The sequence below is a fragment of the Amblyomma mixtum genome, chromosome 2 (assembly GCF_055824585.1).
Source record: "Amblyomma mixtum isolate Tamu chromosome 2, ASM5582458v1, whole genome shotgun sequence".
NCBI lineage: Eukaryota > Metazoa > Arthropoda > Arachnida > Ixodida > Ixodidae > Amblyomma > Amblyomma mixtum.
Window position 1 is genome coordinate 140,973,433 of NC_143013.1, and position 19,634 is coordinate 140,993,066.

Below are 19,634 nucleotides of genomic sequence, written 5' to 3' on the forward strand. Positions count from 1 at the left end.
CGATGAACCGTTGAATTCTGGTATCTGATTGGGAAACCCTCGCGTAGCCATGGCTTGTCAATAGCGTTGCGTAGCGCGGGTCGAATCCACTTTCTCGTCGCCACTGTCGTGTCCGGTCGCTGTGTTGAATGCAGCGAAAGACGCACACGGTACTTTTAGACTTCGTTTATTTAGAGCCGATGAGGGTGCGACCAGCGTCGACCGAGGCAGGGAGCCGAACTGGCCGCCCGAGAAGAAAGGAGGGAGTGGAGAAGCGTCCACGGGAGGGAGTGGCTTCCCAGAACAGGAGGAGGGTGCGGGGGCGCACCGTGGGGGGGCATCTGGCGACAGCGTGCGACCGAGGGGCAAGTCGTCGTTAGGAGGAGGATTGAGTGGTCGTTAGGAGGAGGATGCGAGTGGTCGTTAGGAGGAGGACGCGGGGGCGCACACACATAAAAGCAATAAGGGGACACAACAAAAACAAACATAACATAAGCAGTGTCAGCCACAGAAACAAGTACAAATTGCATCAAAATAAAGAAAAACAAAAAGAGATAAAAATTTCACAGAACCACGAAACTTAAATGTTTATCATAAGGTAGAAAAGAAAATATCTTTAGACATAATACAAGCAGTGTCTGAAGGCAATTTTTTCCAATCGCGTATTCTTCTGGGAAAGAAAGACAATCGAATACATCAGTTTTTGAGGCAATCTCCCGTATTTTGAAACTATGGTCTGCGCGGTTGATTGAAGTGTAAGGTTGTCCTGATTGTAATAGCAATTACCTTAGTAAATGTCTTGTAGGAAAGAGAGAATAAGCTGATCTGTCTGTAATTCTTCAATTCCTTGGCGTCTCCTTTCTTATGAATTAAGATAATGTTAGCGTTCTTCCAAGCGTCTGGTACTCTCGAGGTCACAAGGCATTGCGTATACAGGGTGGCTAGTTTTTGTACCACAATCTCTCCTCCGTCCTTCAACAAATCTGCTGTTACCTGATCCTCACCAGCTGCTTTCCTGCTTTCCATTGCTCCTAAGGCTTTCTTGTATTTACCTTCCAGGAGCTAAATGAAGAACTGTGTGCTGACAAAAAAAGTGCTCCAGGACATGGCGGGATTTACTACGAAATGCTTGTCCAAATTTTTCAGCCTGCCGTACAAGCATTCTTGAATTTGTTTAATAAAATATTCATGGAAGGAAAAACGCCGAAGTGAAAAAGGGCCATTATAGTGCCATTGCTGAAGCCTTTAAAGCCCCTAGTAGTTTTAGACCAATAGCCTTTGCATACTGTTTAGCCAAATCTTTTTAATTGTAAGACCAACCTTTCGTCTTGAACCCTGCGAACTTCTGGACATCCATCAGTGCGGTTTTAAAAAAGCCTGCTGAACAACAGACCATTTAGTTTGTCTACTGTTCCAGAAGCTTCTATACACAAACAGCACGGTCTTGCTGCTATTTCGACCTCAAGAAAGCATACAACACAACCTGGAGGTTCGGGGTTCTTCGCGACCTTATAGAGCTCGGCATCCGTGGCAGGGTATTAAGCTGTATAAATGATTTCATTCCAAACGTTCCTTTCAAGTGCGCCTAGGCTCAACCCTCTCAAGGGATTTCGTTCAACAAAATGGAGCACCTAAGGGGTGTATATTAGGCACAACGCGGTTTGTTAAAAAATTATTTACATAGCCAAAGTAATTCCTAATTCCATTGTGTATTCAGTCTATGTTCACGATCTACGAATTCCCTGCACATCCTCAAACATGTTAACATGCGAGAAACGAATAGAGTTCATAATGAATAAAGTAGTGACATGGGAGGCCGGGAACGGTTTCCAGTTTTCCACAGAGGAAGCAGTGGCCATTCATTTCTCGCTCGAACGAAGCCTACAACCCGAAGCACTCAAACAGCTTAACAAAACACAGTTGCCCTTAAAAAACTGACACCAATTTCTTGGTATAAGCTTTGACAAAAAAACTCACTTTCCTGCTTCATATAAACGCACTGAAAAACAAAGCCTCCTGATACCTTAATATACTCAAAGTACTGTCACAAAAGCATTGGGGTGCCGACAGGACATGCCTTTTAAAAAATTATTCTCTGTAGTACGCTCTATCCTTGATTATGGATGTATAATGTATGGGTCCGCGAGACCATAAAACCTTAAACGAGTGGATCCAGTACATAATTTAGGATTTTGTCTTTCCATCGGTGCATACAGGATGTCGACCATAAGGGGCACAGCGGCCCGCGGGCTCCTAGAGCACATCAACGAAGCCTGGGAGAGCTTGCGGTTGCCGAAGAAATGGAAGGATGCCGAGGTCCGCTTCATTCCAAAGCCCGGCAAGGCCTTCACGATAGAAAACATCCAGCCCATCTCCCTCACGTCCTGCGTGGGGAAGGTGATGGAGCGCATCTTCCTTCGCCGGTGGCAGAAGAACCTCGAAGAAACGGATCAGATGCCGGAGACGATGTACGGCTTCAGGCAACATCTCAGAACATATGACGTACTGATCTAACTCCACGAACTGGTCGTCAAGCCGGCAACGAGGCACGCGCCGCGCGGGATACTCGCCCTCGATCTGAAGGGAGCGTTTTAGATAGTGTCCCACGCAAGCCTGTTGAAGAGTCTGAACAAGAGCAGGTGTTGGCGAAATACATCCGGCTACATAAAAGATTTTCTGTGACACCGAACGGCGACCATCAGGATAGGGGAGGAGAAGTCGGACCCTGTCGAGCTCGGCGACAGGGGCACCCCTCAGGGATCGGTCTTGTCGCCCCTGCTCTTGAATCCAGCCCTCCTGCCCCTACCCGATGCACCCAAGCAAATCGAATGCGTGGACCACGCGTTCTACGCCGACGATGTCACGGTGTGGACGACCCGAGCCCGTTACGATGCCTCCATACAGGAAGCCTAATTGCAGCGGGCGCAACGACCGTGCACGCGCACGCAAAGTCGTGCGGACTGAGCTGCGCTTCCCAGAAACCAGAGCTGCTCATGATCCAACCGGGGAAATCCAAGAAGGAGCTGCCGCCGAACGTGATCATCACCATCGACGAAACGGCCATCAAGCCAACACACAGATTAGGATTCTCGGCCTAGTACTTCAGAGCGACGGAAAGGCACACTCCGCCTTCACAAAGATCAAGACTACAACCGAACAGATACTTAGTATGATTCGGATGGTATTTAAAATAAACCGAGCACTTAAAGAGGACCATGTCATGCGCCTGGTACACGCGTTCGTCGTGTCGCGGGTTACCCACTCCGTCCCGTATCTCCAGCTGACGAAGGTGAATAGGGACACCGTAAACACGATGCTTCGTAAGGCAGCGAAGGAAGCACTGGGCATGCCCATATAGTCGTCCAGCAGAGATTGCTAGACATGGGCGCCCAGAACACGGTAGAGGAGCTAATCTAAGCCCACCTATCTCATCAGAAAATCCGGCTCAGCTACACGTAACACGCACGAGCCGTCCTACGCAAGCTAGGATGGCAGATCGACCCAGTAGCCATCAAGGCGGCACTTCCGGAATACTGGAAGGCGACAGTTGAGACCAAACCCCTTCCCCATAAGAGAACCCCAGGGTCCTCTACGCTGACGGCTCGCTCCGAAAACACAGTAAGCGTGCAGAGGAGGTGGTTACGTCAAACGACAGGCTGATCGTCAGCGCGTCCCTGAAGACAACAGACCCCGTAGTTGCCGAAGAAGCGGTCGTAGCACTCGCACTCGTACAGCCGAGCGTGGACACCATGGTCACCGTCTCAAAGACAGCCAATGGAAGCTTCCGCAGGGGGGTAACCTCCTTCGCGTCCAAGGCGTTCTATCCAAGTGCAAGCCTCCAAGAAGAGCCATAGAGCTCGCGTGGGTCCCCGCTCACTCGCAGGTAGCAGGCAACGCCATCGCCGACCACCATCCCCGAGAAATGTCAGTCCGGGCCGAGCACGAGCCGGACAAGCTACTGCACCCGGTTACCATCTTTCAGGACATTACCGGGTGCACCGAGAGAAAGGCGCACACTGCCAGAACCGCACTCCAAACTCACCAGGCAACAACAGACGATCCTTCGTCGAGCGCAGGCGGGATCACTTGCTCATCCCGTACTGATGAACCGTATGTACCCTGCGGAACACGATACTCTGCCCTTTTTGCAAAGGAGAAAAGGCACCCTGCCTCACGCCTTGGAAGAGTGCACAGAACTCAAACCCCCCTCCTCCCCATCCCGCCAACACCCCCAATCCCTGACGCCTTGAGCGATGGGAGACCGTGTTACCCAGCCCCGCCCTACCGATTCAGCTCGCACTGACGGAGAGGGGCCAGGAGCTGCTGGAAACATATAGGTCCCGTAACTAGAGAACCACCCCGTCTGGTGCCTGCGTGCACCACCGATTTATTTCGGGCCCAAAAAATGTTGATTTGTCATCATACACACTGCTGTGGACATAATGAACACATTTTGGCGTTTTGCATTGCATGTCTTCGTTTTCATAAACTAATACTACTAAAATGAAGAAGGTGATCATGCGCCGGCGCCCATGACGACGAAGTTCTTGAGGCGGCCTGCTGACGCTCGTGCGGAAGAACTGTTCCTTGCGGACCTGCCTCTCGCCCCGCTGCTTCATGGAATACTTGTGCAAGAGTCTTCGTTGCTGGAGCTTATTACGTCCCATTAAACCACATTGAGTACTATCGATTGAATATCGTCCCGAGATGTGCCGGTGACTCAGCAAAGCAAAACCATGAGCGAGCAAAGTACACACATGTTTTCGCATGTCGTCTAGGATTAACTTCCTTACACCCCTATCACGTTTGTATAGCCTCGCGTGAACTGAGCAGTCTCGTTCAACTCAAGACAGGCCTTTCGCAGCAGATTTAGTTAGCGAGTCAGCATTACGCCAAATGGTCCATGCAGACGTCGTTGCCCCCTCACATGACCTATGCTAAAAGCATGCGGAGAGCGTTTCTGCAATCATGCAGAAGCAGTGGAGCCATTCAGGCTTGTTGCCCTGTGTACATCGTCTTGCTGCCGTCTGCAGCGAAGGAGCTGACAGCATACCATTCGGCGCGTCCATTATGGCCAGCTGTGGCCAGAGCAGTCAGAAGTTACCGCCGGCTGCTTTTACCCTAGCGACTATTTCCGAATGCTGGCTGCAGTTTTACGCGGCAACGTAAGGATCAATAAGGAAAGATGTCAGGCAGGGAGCCACGATCTCGCCTATGCTATTCACTGCCTGTTTACAGGAGGTATTCCGGGGTCTGAAATGGGGACTGTCGGGGACAATAGTTAATGGCGAATACCTAAGTAATCTGCGATTCGCTGATGACATTGCCTTGCTAAGTCACTCAGGACATGAACTGCAAAGCATGAGGAATGAGTTAGACAGGCAGAGCAGGGCAGTGGGTCTAAAATATTATGCACAAAAGCAAAATAATGTTGAACAGTGTCGGAAGAGGACAACCGTTTACAATTATTGTTAGCGTGGTGCTGGAAGTGGTGAGGCAATACGTCTACTTAGGGCAGGTGGAGACCGCAGATCTGGATGACGAGAATGAAATAACTCGAAGAAGAAGAATGCCGTGGAGCGCATATCTGGCCAATCCCCCGCCGTGGGTATGTGCCATTCAGCCTGAGGACATCATCATCATCATCATCATATGGCACGTTCTCTCAGATTGTGATTCGATAGTTTACCAGTTTCCTTCAAGAGAAAAGTATACAACAGCTGTATCTTACCGGTACTCACCTATGGGGCAGAAACCTGGAGGCTAACAAAGAGGGTTCAGCTTAAGTTAAAGACAACGCAGCGACCAATGGAAAGAAAAATGATAGGAGTAACGTTAATTGATCTGAAGCGGGTGGAGTGGGTGAGGGAACAAGCGTAGGTTGATGACATGTTCGACGAAATCAAGAGGAAGAAGTGGGCTTGGGCAGGGCATGTAAAAAGAAAGCAAGATAACCGCTGGTCCTTAAGGGTAACGGAGTGGATTCCAAGAGAAGGCAAGCGTACCAGGGGGAGGCAGGAAGTTAGGTGGGCGCATGAGATTAAGAAGTTTGCGGGGATACGGTGGATGCACCTGACAAATGACAGGATTAATTGGAGAGACGTAGGAAAGGCCTTTGCCTTGGAGTGGCCGTAGACAGGCTGATGATAATTCAGATGATGATTTAAGGCGCTCGTTCTGGTAAGATCAAGTGTCGTTGTCGTCGTCCTGCGTCAGTGGACAAAATAACATAATTCCTGGAACCACAATATAGAAAAAGAAATTAGCCGGCATTGCGATTTGAAGCAAGGCCGTCTGCGTGCCAGGACGGGACGCGGCACATAGGCCACGAAGGGTCGTTGGTACCAGCGTTTTAGTGAGGCAGGTAGTGAACGCGTTGAGCTGTGTAGAACTTCTTAAAGCTTTTATGGACGTGTAGTGGTCTCATAGTAATTAAAAACTTTATTATGACAATTAGGTGTCAGAAATTGCGCGGATTGAAAAGATGGTATTATGGTGCTTATATTTATTGAAACAAATGGTTTGCATGTGTATGAGTATGTGGTGTTGTATGTCTTACAACGTAACCTGGAAAGTGATTGGTGGCTGCTAATCGATGGCTGTGATGAGAGATGGGTAATCGGCAATGCGATCGGTAATTGTGATTATAATCGATGAACATGATCGGTAATGTGAAAAGGAGTAAAAAATGGCTGTGGCTTAGCTTGGTTAAGCCCGGTAATTGCGAAAGCAATATCCGTAGCTACGCCATGGTTCAGCTGGCAGTGTAGCTGGTGGTGGTGCTTGTGGTTAGACTTGTTGTGATGCATCGGTTATACAATCCAATGCAATCCAATCCAATTCAATCCAATCTAATCTAATCTTATCTTATCTAATCCAATCCAATGCAATCCAATCCACGCCGCGCGCGGCGGGCGCAGGAGTTAGGCAGCAGCCATCACGTGCGGCCTCGCCTCGCGACGGCAATGTTGGAGCCCTGCTCTTGCAGCTGTGAAGTCACACGGCTAGGCGCGCCGCTCAAGGTCAATGGTAGCTACCGCGGCCTCGCTACGCGAGGAGCTGAAAGTGAAAGTAGTATTGCTTCGCAATAAAAAACAAAAAGGGGCGAGAATACTCTATCGCGTCTACTCTCTAAACAAAGCCTAAGCGTCCTTCTAATTTTTCAACCGCCATCAATGTTGAAGGGTCCAGCACAGAAATTAAATACGAAGTTAATGAAATTTTGATTGAGTTGATTTAACGAATGTGCAGTTTGAAAAGTTTAAGAAACATGTTGAGACGTTTCGGGGAGAGCTTGCAGAGGCGAAGATTCGGTATCAAGAGGTTCAGAAGCAAATTCAAGAAATGACCAGACGGGAAGGCGGAAATTGTTGAGCTTAAGCAGCGCAGACGGAATATGAATGTGGAGTATGTAGTGCTTCCAGTTGTTGCAGACCAGAAAGTAAAGACGACATCGGTACCATGGCCACTTGTTTGGGAACCAAGCTGTCAGAGGATGAGGCCCATCATGTGCCATCGAAGGGCTAGGATAAATCAAATATTGTAGTAAGATAATCAACCAGGACAACCCGCGACAAGTTCTTCTCTGCATATAAATGATCAGGCCAAAACACGAGTCACTTGGGCTTGGAGGGCACTGAAGCGGTTCAGGGAAGCGGTAGTGGGTTGACCACAACGCTTTCGTCAAGCACACTTTAATATTTCCAAAGTGTCTTCGGTATTTTTGAGGAACGGAAATGTGTAGACCTCGTCCCACAACTGCGAAACCAAGAGAGCGGAGGCTTGGAAAGCAAAGGGTAAAATTTCTAAATTTGTTTTTGAGGAAAGGAAATGTGCAGTATCTGTCTCGCGCATCTTGGTGGACACGTGAACCAGAGGGAAGACGCTTAACTGCACTCTTGGAGCAGTGGATACCTCAATCGTGCTTTAAGCTACATGGCGATAGTGGCAGATGTGCGCTTCATGCTTTGGCATTGATAACGTTGTGCCAGAAACGCTGTCATCTGCCAGGCTGGCAGGGTGGATGTGGTCTTTAATGTAGATATAAAGACAAGCGGGAATTTTTTACCACTTATGCATGAAAACCGCCTGTTCCTTTCGCTCGTAACGGCTCCGACAGCTGTGAAAACCTCGCGAAATACTTGCGCAGACCTCGTCTTTGAGAACCAGGCATTGTTGCAGGAAGTTGAGCATATATTTATCTATTTCTTTGTCCACAAAGCTTCCTTCATGACAATCAAGAACTCTTAGTGCTGCGTTTCTTGAAGAAGGATATGCGTCAAAAATAACAAGTTGTCCGTAATTGTACATATATGCCTTGCTCGAATTCCTTGCCTCAATCTATCGAAAAGCTGAAAGAGCTGATGAGGTGCGCTCAAATTTTGCATTAGGAAATAACGTAATCTTCGGCAGTTTTTTTTAATAATTATCTTTTTAACTACTAGAGCTATGGGCCTAGTTGAAATTGAAGATTTGTAGCTGGTTGTCAGTAATAGCCATATCAGGTTGTAGAATCTCGAAAACACGATTACCCTTCGTGCTATGGCTCGACAAGATTTGGCTTTTTCAACTAGTTACGTACACTGGAGGGGCATTCGAAAGCGCGGGTATTGTCCCACGATGCAGCCAAATTTTATTGAGCCACACCAGCAACAGTATTCAACTTTTCGTAATTCTACAAACTGATACGGCTATCATTAACGACGCGCTCCAAATCTCTAATTCGAACTAGCCGGCCATCTCTACTAGTTAAAAGGTTAATTATTAAAAATTAGCTAACCATCTTACTACTTAAAACGATTCAAAGGATTTCTGGTGTCCGCCGCCACTGTCAGTACTATACAGCAGAAAGGTATATTTTTATTCCAAAAAGAATTTTTTTTTTAATTTCTGAAAGTGTTCGCTGAAACGCCCTGTATATTGGCTTATCTCTTGCAATGCTTTGCTGCCTTATTCAGACAGCTGTTTCCTCCCAAAGTTCTTGAAGATTAGTTTTATTCTTCATGCTAATCATTAGGCGCGCAGCTCTTCTTGGCCTGCTTACGTTCTCAGTCATCCTCTATAATTGGACCACTCAGCTATTTAATAGAGCAATGTCATCAGTAAATCAAAGGTAGTTACGGTAGTTTTTTCTTAACGTTTACCATCAACTCTTCCCAGCCCAGCTCTCTGATGACATCCGTTAAGCACACGTGAATAGTAGTGGCAAGGCCAGACTTCTAGCAGGACGCCAGTTGTAACTGCAATTTTTTCGCCTTCTGTAGAGGTCTACGGTCTGGAGAGCCCCTATACGCATTTTCCAGTACCTTTATATGCGCCTCTCCTATGCCCTCGTTACAGAGTGCCTGTTCGATTGCTGCTTTTAAGAGTGAGTGAAATGCTTCCTCAAAAATTCTTGATGAAAACACCGTTGCATCGCTGCGCCCAATACGCGCGTCAGAAAACATAGGAAAAAAAGGACTCCTCCCAGTAGCTCATCTGCGCGGTGATGATGCCTGCCGGAAGTGAGCGATCATTCACAGCTGTGTTTAGGCGCGCCGTTAGCTAACGCGCGGAGGAGTCGAAAAATTGAGTGGGAGCACGTTGAATACACGCTTGCAATATTTGCATCGTGGGGAAAGAAGCGCAAGCTCCTTTCTGCGAGGATTATTGCCGAAAACGGACGCCATCGGTGATGCTGTGGGTGGTGAGGACGTCTGTAGAATTTTAATGCAACATCGCATTTATCGCAAACAGCAATTATTGTGTACGAACATACAGACTCGATACAGTGAAATCGGGTCCCGTAAAAGATACTGTTGCATACAAATTAACGACGCTCTCATTTCATTTTATTTATTTCATCCTTAAAGGCCCGAGGGCATTACATAAGGAGGGGCTAGAATTCATATAAAAGAAGCATGAAAAACACACGCACAATGAACACACACTACAAACTTCAAAATCTAAAGAGAAAAAATATAAAGAAAAAGGATAAAGGGTTTACATGTGCAGTGAAAGCATACAAAGAAAAAAGAATCGAGCAGCGAGCAGAGATGCAGCGAGCACAGATGAAAGTTAGTGATCAATACGTGGTAAAAATACGATCTCAGCAGCGCGAACACGGTTAGGAAAAGACAGAAGGCGGACAGGACAGAGCGCTGATAAAAATGACAGGCAATTCACTTATTCTGAAGATGACGGGCGAGTTCTGTACGAAAGGATTTTGAATCGTTGCATAAAACTATGTCATTAGGTAGGGCAGGAATACGCCGCGAACACACTGAAACCTAAATCACTAGGGTAACTAAAGTGATGTGCAATCAGCGCGAAATAATGAGAAGGGACGAAAGAAGCAGCATAAGATATTAATCAGCGCTCGTCTGCTTTTCGCACTGACGCCTTCAAATCATGCAGCACCAACCAGCCCGGCAGCATGGTCACCTGAAACTGGAGCAGGTCACAGCAAACATATTCTGTTGATCATATACGATGCAGGAACATGCATCCGGGTAGGGGCTCCACAATATTTTAATTAAAGGTAACAAAATTGAGACGCCTGACACAGGAGGTCACAAAATACATGACTCTTGAGAAAAGGGAGGAGGGGAGTACTAGCACCGCAGATGCCAATATCTCGAGCCAGACCTCCCGTAAAACAAAACAACGCGTGTTGCAGCGTCCCAGAAACTGTGCTTCTCAATTCTGTTCGAGTCTCGAGACGGGACGGCCATTTTTAGCCGCTTCTGAAAATTTCACACGCTGCGTACCTATCACCTAAACCTATGGCGTCGATATTGACAGAACTTTCCATAAGTACAGCCGCCAGCCGCCGGAAACACGGTTCGCTTCCAGAGCGACAGTGGAGAATTTTACCACAGAGGAGGACCCATAGCACGGCAGCTCAAGTAGGCGCCAGGCCAGATCCTTGACTACAGGAGACTGGCGAGAGCAAGATGGCCTTCGAATATATCGAAGGCGTGCTCATATTTTACATGTTTCCAATTGAGATTGTGATGGGAGACATCAATGACTGCCATTCAGCGACAAAAAATTCGAGTATATAAAGATTGCAACATGCTGTTACGGACATATTCATGGCAATGGTTCATTCTTGTGGTGTGCAAGAAAATCTTTTTTTAACATGTTTTCAACAATAATTCCGAGCAGTTAAGACTGTGATGGAAAACTAATGGGGAACGCTTTTGCAGATAGCAAAAACGGTAATAGCAGAAAAAGAGGTGCGAGACTGCCATCGAGCGGTGTGCCAATGTATTTGATGTTATACTAAAATCTTACTTTACATCATACAGTTTCTTACTATTACCTAGAGGGAAAGCTGGCAGCCCGTCTATGGGAGTTTGCATGGAGGCCCCTCGTGACCCCTTCAGCCACCATGGGCGCTCAAAGCATCATGGGGCGGTGAGCTACCGACTGCAGAACTTCAACTTTTGGCCAAAAAAAGCAGAAATAAACGCTATTCGATAATCAAGAATGTCCTAACGTTCAATATCCTGTCTGTAAATTGCAACAAACGAGCAGAAAAGTAGTTAAGTGCAAAGTTCGCCCAAAATAAGGGATGGCTAGCTCTCCTATTGGCCAAGTAATGAACACTACAAAAACTAATATTTCGTAATTAACAGGCGCACTTTTTAAAGTAAATATGTTTTAAAAAAATGTTGTTCCCTAAACACTATAAGAGGTTTTTAAAGGCATATCAGAAAAGCGAAACCTTTTATTGGCGTCGTACGTCGTCGCGTTTTCACTGCTGTGGGTTTTGAACACTGCGTTCGCGCGAAAGTCGTCTGCGCACACACGAACAGCGTTTTCGGAATGAAACGTCTTAGTAGTGCCAGTCCGTGTTCCCTAAAAATTACGACTGTGCCGCAACAAGTAGCTCATCCCCCCATGATGCTTTGAGCGCCCATGGTGGCTGAAGTGCCGCGCCGCCAGCTTTCCCTCTAGGGAATAGTAAGAAACTCTATGCATTGCATGGAAAAATTGTGTTCATAAAGTGTTTCCCGCTCAGGGCTGCAAGCCCTAGGGATTTTTTCAGAGATTTAGGGAATTTAGACGTCGTTTAGGGGAAAAGGGATTTTGTGTGCAATCTAGCTAAATTTCATTTTCCCGGGGAATTTTTTTCTTTCTCTCTCAAATTGGGAAGACAGTACAAGCTTTTCGCAGTTTTTTTCTCTACAACTGGCGGAGGCCCGCACAACACCGCCGCGCGCTCGAGTAAAGCCTGTTTCACTTGCAAGTGAAAACGCTTTGCTGCTGCGGCGCAAAAACTGTTTAGAGCCACCGCGGCGGCTCCAGCAGTCCCAATTTTACTCGCTGGCATGCATGTGAACCAGCCTTTCAACGGACGTGGTCGGATGCGTGTGGTACCTGACGTGGCCAGTGGCACCGCTGCTCTGATCTGCCGCGCCACCGTCTTCCCTCAACATGCGCGCCCCTTCCTCACGCTGTATTTGGAGCTCGCTGCACGATGTGAAATTCCTATTTAGTAAGCATATCTGCATGTTTGTTTTAAGGAGTAGCAAAGAACCAGGGCGCCATTTTTTTTGAAAAAGGAGCGCCGTGTTGGAAATCGGAGCTAGTCTCACTAGGGGTAGAATTCCCAGTTCACCCGCCGCGGTGGTTATGGTTATGGCACTCGGCTGCTGACCCGGAAGGCGAGGCTTCGATCCCGGCCTCGGCGGTCGAATTTCGATGGAGACGAAATTCTAGAGGCCCGTGTGAGTGCACGTTAAAGAACCCCAGGCGGTCGAAAGTTCCGGATCCCTTCACCATTTCATCCCCCATAGCCTCGGTCGCTTTGGGACGTTCCACCCTCCAATATCATAAATCACAATTCCCAGTTCCGCCACGACGAACAAAGTGAGTTCAGGTCACATGAGGCATATAAAAGCTGTAAAAACTACTGCTTTATTATTTTCATTGACTCAAACTGTTACGTCAGCCACCCTCTAGAGCAATCGTAGCAAATGAACAAGCAGCTTATATATCGCCGTTTCCGTACACTCCTCAAGCAAACACCAAACATTTTGTACGTAGTATCCTTCGGCAGAAGTCTAAACCGACACATGAGGGTAAAAACTTCAGCTAACTCCACATGCCGATGCACGTTTACTAATATCTTGCGTGCAGTGAAAACAAAACATATACAGGATATAAAACGTTTAATTTGTAATTTCCAAACAGCGCTAGGGTTTATGTTGTAGCTTTATTTAGAAGTTCTTCATTTTAGATCCTTCATTTCAAACTTACAGCTAAGTTGCTTGCCAACGTCTATTAATAGACGTATCTGCGTTATAAAACTTTGTAATGTTTAGTTTAGTTTAGTTTATGCGGTTTAACGTCCCAAAGCAACTAAGGCTATGAGAGACGCCGTAGTGGAGGGCTCCATAAATTTCGACCACCTGGGGTTCTTTAACGTGCACTGACATCGCACAGTACACGGGCCTCTAGAATTTCTCCTCCAAAGAAATTCTAGCCGCCGCGGCCGGGATCGAACCCGCGTCTTTTGGGTCAGCAGCCGAGCACCATAACCGCTGAGCCACCGCGGCAGCAAAACTTTGTAATGAAATACGCCTAAACATACAATTTTCAATATACAACTGAACACTATTTTTTGTGTCTATAGAAATATAGGGAATTTTTGCTGCAAATTGGGGGAGAACCGCCTCTGGTGGTTGGCAGCACTGCAATCCCACTCAAAAATTCTTTCCTCCTCTATTGTTGGGTATGCGAGAGTGAAAAGTACGCTACTGAAAGACGTTGCTTACGCATATGTACAAAACGGCACCACTCAGATTTCTAATGCCGGCAACGCGGACACAGTTTTATAGCATAATAGAGGTAACATGATTTCGGAAACCACGCACTGCACGGCGACGCAACTGAGTTTTTCGGAAAGGCAAATCAAAAAGGTTTCAAAGCATATTCTAGAAGTTGTATATCCAGAACTACGACGGAAATTCAGGAAATGAAAATAGTTGGTTCGCCTTCGATACACAGAGGCATCAGTTGCGGAATATAACTTTTGCGCCCAAAAATTTAGAAATCAGAAATTTGATAAGCTATTTTAGTCACTTTATCATCTATTATTCAGGCTGTATGAGGTAGATAATGTACGCTTGCATTTCAGTCTACCTGCAATAGCGCGCGGACGTACCATCATCGTCAAATGAAACGCGAAGAAAATAATTGAGGCGTCAACCAAAGAAGACAATTCTATAGGATTTTGGAAACGAAGTAGACACAATGCAAATTAACGGTGGCGCGCATAAGTGCTCCTTCAACTGAAACAAAATTAGGGTGCTATTGTACACTGTTTGTATGCATAAAACAATGTCCTTGTGGTGTTCTCGCGCTTCATTTGACGATGGCTGTACCTCTCGAGCCTTTTAAAATAAATATCGGTAAAGAATAAAATCAATAGCTTGGTAAATCTGTGTCACGAAAAGGACGCGCTCGTCGATAGGATGGTATACTAGCTGCTTTCCAAACGAAAGTCAATCTTGTAGCGCTATCGCAGGACATTCAAGCCTTGAGAAGAGAAAAAACATTAAAATCTAAAGGTTCAGTAAAATACACTCGCGGCAAAGCATCTTCGAGTACTATGATATTTATTTAATAGGTACACCGGCACAACTCAAGCCGCAAGTGCGCCTAACAAGAATGTTTTTCGTGCCACTTGAATTAAGGCGCAAGGGATGTTAAAGATATTTGCCCTTGTTTTCCCAAGCCTCAAAGGCCGAAGGCGCCCGAGGCACAGACATGCAGAGAACAATGTGAAGAACGCCATCTGCGTATTTTTCTTTGCACAGTTCTGGGCAGCTTCCTCTGCCCTAAAAGGCGAGTACTTCCGCTTTCTGGAGCTTCAAAGGACCGAATCGAAAGCCTCGTAACCTCCAAGCAACCTCCGCTCGATTCTTCCTGTCTCGAGATAAACAGATCCTGCCAGTACAATGTTGTAAATAATAAAGAATTCAAAAGCGAATCCTTTTCTACTGGTTGAGATTTCCTGTTAGCATCTTATTGAGTGCGCGCTTCTTGTGAGCGGCAGTTGTGTTTGTACTTTGATGGCCTTTCTCGAAACCGCCTCAAAAAGCTATCGGTCTCAGCGTAGTCGGCTTCAAAGACCAGAAGGCAGTAAGAGCACATTTTGCAGCGCAATTTTGCGAACAGGGCGTATTCTTTTCCAGGAACAGAAAAATATAGTTTTGGCCAGAGATTTTGATGGAGTCATCTTTATGAAAAGCTTTGGCGAGGACTATGCGGACGGGAAGTCATCGGGATAGTATTCTGTAGCAGACTGACGCGTGAGTCACACTGCACAGAATCAAAAGTGCTTTATTGAAAGAATACGACTGCTAAAATAGCTACGGCGGTGGCCAGTTATCAGCACAACCGGTGATAGCAACACAGGCACAAAACTGGCGCATGCTCTCTTGTGGCACACCTACGCCACAGTGCGCGACTGCACAATCTATCACATCCCTTCCCTCTTAGTCATCGATGCCGTAACGTCGCATTGGGTTGCGTTGGCGAGTGGAACGACGAAGCGGCTGCGACGTCTCGGGCTTCGGAGGTCCCAGTGCGCGGCTTGACATAGACGGCAGAGCGAACGAGGGACAGGTTTGCTGGTCTGTTGCCCGGGGATCAGAGCACTATGCTCTGCGAACGTGGTTGCGGTGGCGTCGGTGCACAGCTCAGTCTGCCGTCCGCAGCTCGTACATGACGTGGCCTCTCCGTCGCAACACGCGAGCAGATAACCACTCGGGCCTTGGCCGGAATTTCCGCGCGTAAACGGCGTCACCGGATTCGAAACCTCGTGGTGGCGGCTGCCGAGGGCATCTTGGGTCACTCTCGTCCGGGCGAAGGCTTGATACGGCGGTCCTGAACTTCCGGCCCAGCATGATTTCGGTTGGCGATTTCCCGGTCTCGGCGTGCGGCGTACAGTGCTGTTTGAACAGAAACCGTGCAACCTTGCATAATACGGTGCCCTGTCTCTGTTTCCGTAACGCACACTTCAGTTCTCGGACAATCCGCTCCGCCCTTCCGTTGCCCGCCGGGTGGTACGGCGCTGCATACACATAGCGTATACCATTTAGTTTCAGGAAAGCCTGGGTTTCTCTGCTTGCAAAAGCGGTGCCATTATCCGACACAACTAAGTCAGGCAGACCATGTGCTGCAAACATTTTGCGAAACTTTTCAATTAATGCAGATGACTGGAGAGACGGCATCACTTCAATTTCGGCCCAGTTCGACAGGGCGTCTACCACCACCAAAAAGAACATGCCCTGGACGGGTCCTGCGAAATCCACGTGTATTCTACTCCATGGTCGTTCAGGCTTAGTCCAGAAACGCGTTGGCGTCCTTGGTTCACTCTGCCTGTTTTCCTGACATGGCGTGCAGTGCCTGACAAACTCGACGATCTTTTCGTCCATCTTCGGCTACCACACGTACGACCTAGCGATTGCCTTCATGGCCGTCAATCCAGGATGGTTAGCATGCATAAGACTTAGAACTTGCTTTTGCAGTGCCTCTGGAATTACTACGCGGCTCCCCAGAGTACACCGTCACGATGTACGGACAACTCGTTTTGTCTTACCCAATATGACGAATACTTCAGGGCTACCCGTTCTCGCGGCCAGCCCTCCAGGATCCACTGCTTCACCTGGTACAGCAGGGGATCACCCCTGGTGAAGGCTGCCACTTCCGTTGCACTCACTGGAGGGTACTCTACAGCTTCCAGAAGGAGTATGTCGCCTGGCGTTTCGGTCTATTAGCGGGTGAAGGGGCCCGGTAACCTGCTTAGGCAGTCGGCGTTTCCATGGTCCTTCGTTTTCCTGTACTCGAGCACGTAATCGTATGCTGACAGCATTAGCGTCCACCGTAACATGCGGGGAAATAACCGCCGGAATTTGCTTCTGCCTCTGGAAAATTCCTAGCAGGGGTTTGTGATCCATGATAATGAGGAAATTCCGCCCACAGAGGTAGTGGTGAAAATGTGGAACCCCCAAAACCAAGGCAAGGGCCCCGCGGTCAATCTGAGCATAATTGCGCTCCGCCCTAGATAGCGTTCTGGACGCATACGCCACAGGCTACTCATTTCCTTTGCTTTCGCGATGAGCCAAAACTGCTCCCACACCCACAGATGATGCGTCGCATGACAATACTAACGGGACATCAGTCTTTAAATGCACCAGCAACGAGTTAGACCTTAGCAACTTCTTCAGGCTCGCAAACGCTTCCATATGCTCTGCACCCCAGTTGCACGCTACGTGGCTATCCAACAAACGATACAGCTTTTCCGCTACTTCTGTTCTTCCCTTCAAGAACCGATTATAGAAAACCCAAAAGGCTTGCAGTTCCTTTTTGTTCTTGGGTGCACGAGCTTGGTGGATGGCCTCGACCTTGACCTTGAAGGGGTAGATGCCCTTTGCGTCAATCCGATGCTCTTGAAACTCAAGGCTCTCGTTGAAAAATTCGCACTTTCCCGCTTAAACTCCGAGACCCGATTTGGCCAAGCGGCTGAGGACGTCAACCAACATCTTTTCATGTTCCTCAATCGACTCGCTGGCAATCAGGATGTCATCTAGGTATGTCGCTACTTGCGGTATCCCGGCCAACACAGTGTCCATGGTTCTTCGAAAAAAAAAACCAGAAGCAACGGACACGCCAAACGGCAAACGCCAAACCTTGTATAGCCCCTGCACGGTGTTAATCGTGAGCAACTCTGCCGTTTCTTCATCGACCAACAGTTGCTGATAGGCCTGCGTCAGATCCAGCTTGGAAAAACACGCCCCCTTCCTAATATAGCAAAAAGTTCCTTGCTTGTCGGAAGTGGGTACACATTGCTTTTGACGGCCTGGTTCACAGTGTTTCGATAATCCCCGCATATTCTGAGGGAGCCGTTTTTTTCGCACCACGACGATTGGCCTTGCCCAGTCGGAATACTGAGTGGGTTGCAGAATTCCAAGCTCTACCAAGCGGTTTAGCTCTGCCACGATTTCCTCCCTTATCGCAAACGGAATGCTACATTTCAGAAACCTGGCTTGGGCGCCCTCCTTCAGTTCGATGTGGATGCGGGGTAGGGCAGCCCCTGGAAACGTCTCACTGAACACCTCTGGAAACCTTTCCAAAATTCCTTCTGCTCTGGCGTGGACGCCGTAAAGGCCAACTATGCTGATTTCCAACGGCTGGAGCCAATCCCGGCCCAGCAGAGTGCTTCCCTCGTTTTTCGCTACCAGTAGTGGGAACTTAAATTCTCAGGGGCACGGACGCTTTGCCCAGCACGTCGAGACCTTCCCTCGTCCAGGTAACGAGTTGCGTGTTGCAATCTTCCAGCTTGATCTGTTTCGCCACTTGCAGCTTTTGAAATTTGTTCACACTTATAATACACCTGGCAGCTCCAGAATCTACTTCCGTAGGCACGCTTTCGTTCCCAATCTCTACAGCAATGACGTACTTTGGCGTCCCACTTTTTACTTGGCTGATATTGAACGACTCGTCGTACTCGCTCTTCACTGCATGTTCCATATCATGCAGCTGCAATTCCACTTCTGCTTGCTTTTTTCGGCATGCTTTTGATGAGTGTCCCTTTCCACCGCACACAGAATCTTTGTATCTGCAATGCCATCCTGAATGGGCTCCCAAACAGCGAAAACAACGTCGCTGTCTTTTTGTTTTCTTCATGCTGGCCACCCTTCCTACTTCCGCCATCACCTCGTGCTGGAACTCGGGTTCTTGTGCATTTCTCCTCATTGCTTTCTGCTGCTTGGCAGTCATTTCTGCCTTTACTGCTAACTCGTATGCCGTGTCACACGTCAGATCCTTTTCCGCCAACAAACGCTGTTGAACCACACTGCCAGAAATTCCAAAACCCAGACGGTCACGCAACGTTTCCTCTAATGGAAATTTTTTACCGCCAAATCCGCAGCTCACGGATAACTTGCGCAAAACAGTGAAATAGTCATCCACGCCCTCTCCGTCTTGTTGGTCACGCTTCGAAAAGTTGTACCTCAAGTATAGTTCAGACGGCTTCGGATTGATGTCCTTCTTCACTGCATCGACGATGACTTGGTAGCCCACGTTGGGTGGCCGCGAAGGCTTGACGAGGGTTGCTATGAGGGAGTACGTCTCTGGCCCACAGCAACTGAGCAACACAGCTCGTTTGTCCTCATCCGTTGTGAGCTTTTTAGCTGCGCACGATAACTCAATGCGCTCGACATATTCTAGCCACGATGAATTTTCACTGAGGTCGAACTCTCGAATGCGACTGCCGAAAGCCATGCCGCCGACCAACAGGCCTTTGCACAGGTCCGACCGTGCCTCGTCGCCACTGTAGCAGACTGACGCGCGAGTCACACTGCACAGAATCAAAAGCGCTTTATTGAAAGAATACGACTGCTTAAATAGCTACGGGTACCACAACGAGTGCCAACTCACCTCCGACGTTCAGCTGGTGAGGCAAATCGTCAAGTTTAACACCGGCCTTCAACTTCAGGGTGACAAGCCTTGTGGTCGACCCCTTCTCTGAGACGCCATTCACGCGCCAGCGTTCCCGGGCCACTTCTGCGACCTTCCCGTACGGCGCAAGGACGAGACGCACGTCCTCGTCGGGCACGTTATGGAGCAGCCAATGGAGCTTGAGGCGCACTTCCTGG

At 48.0% G+C, this 19,634-nt stretch overlaps 1 protein-coding gene across 1 annotated transcript; it reads right to left on the minus strand.

The window, feature by feature from the left end:
* Positions 1-15,289: 15,289 nt before the first annotated feature.
* Positions 15,290-19,319, minus strand: LOC149361098 (uncharacterized). The gene is made up of 3 exons (XM_089567997.1): positions 18,989-19,319; positions 15,700-15,926; positions 15,290-15,294 (listed from the first exon to the last, which is right to left on the minus strand). The coding sequence occupies exons 1-3, from the start codon at positions 19,258-19,260 to the stop codon at positions 15,290-15,292; spliced, it is 504 nt and encodes a 167-aa protein (XP_089424123.1). The 5' UTR covers positions 19,261-19,319.
* Positions 19,320-19,634: the final 315 nt, after the last annotated feature.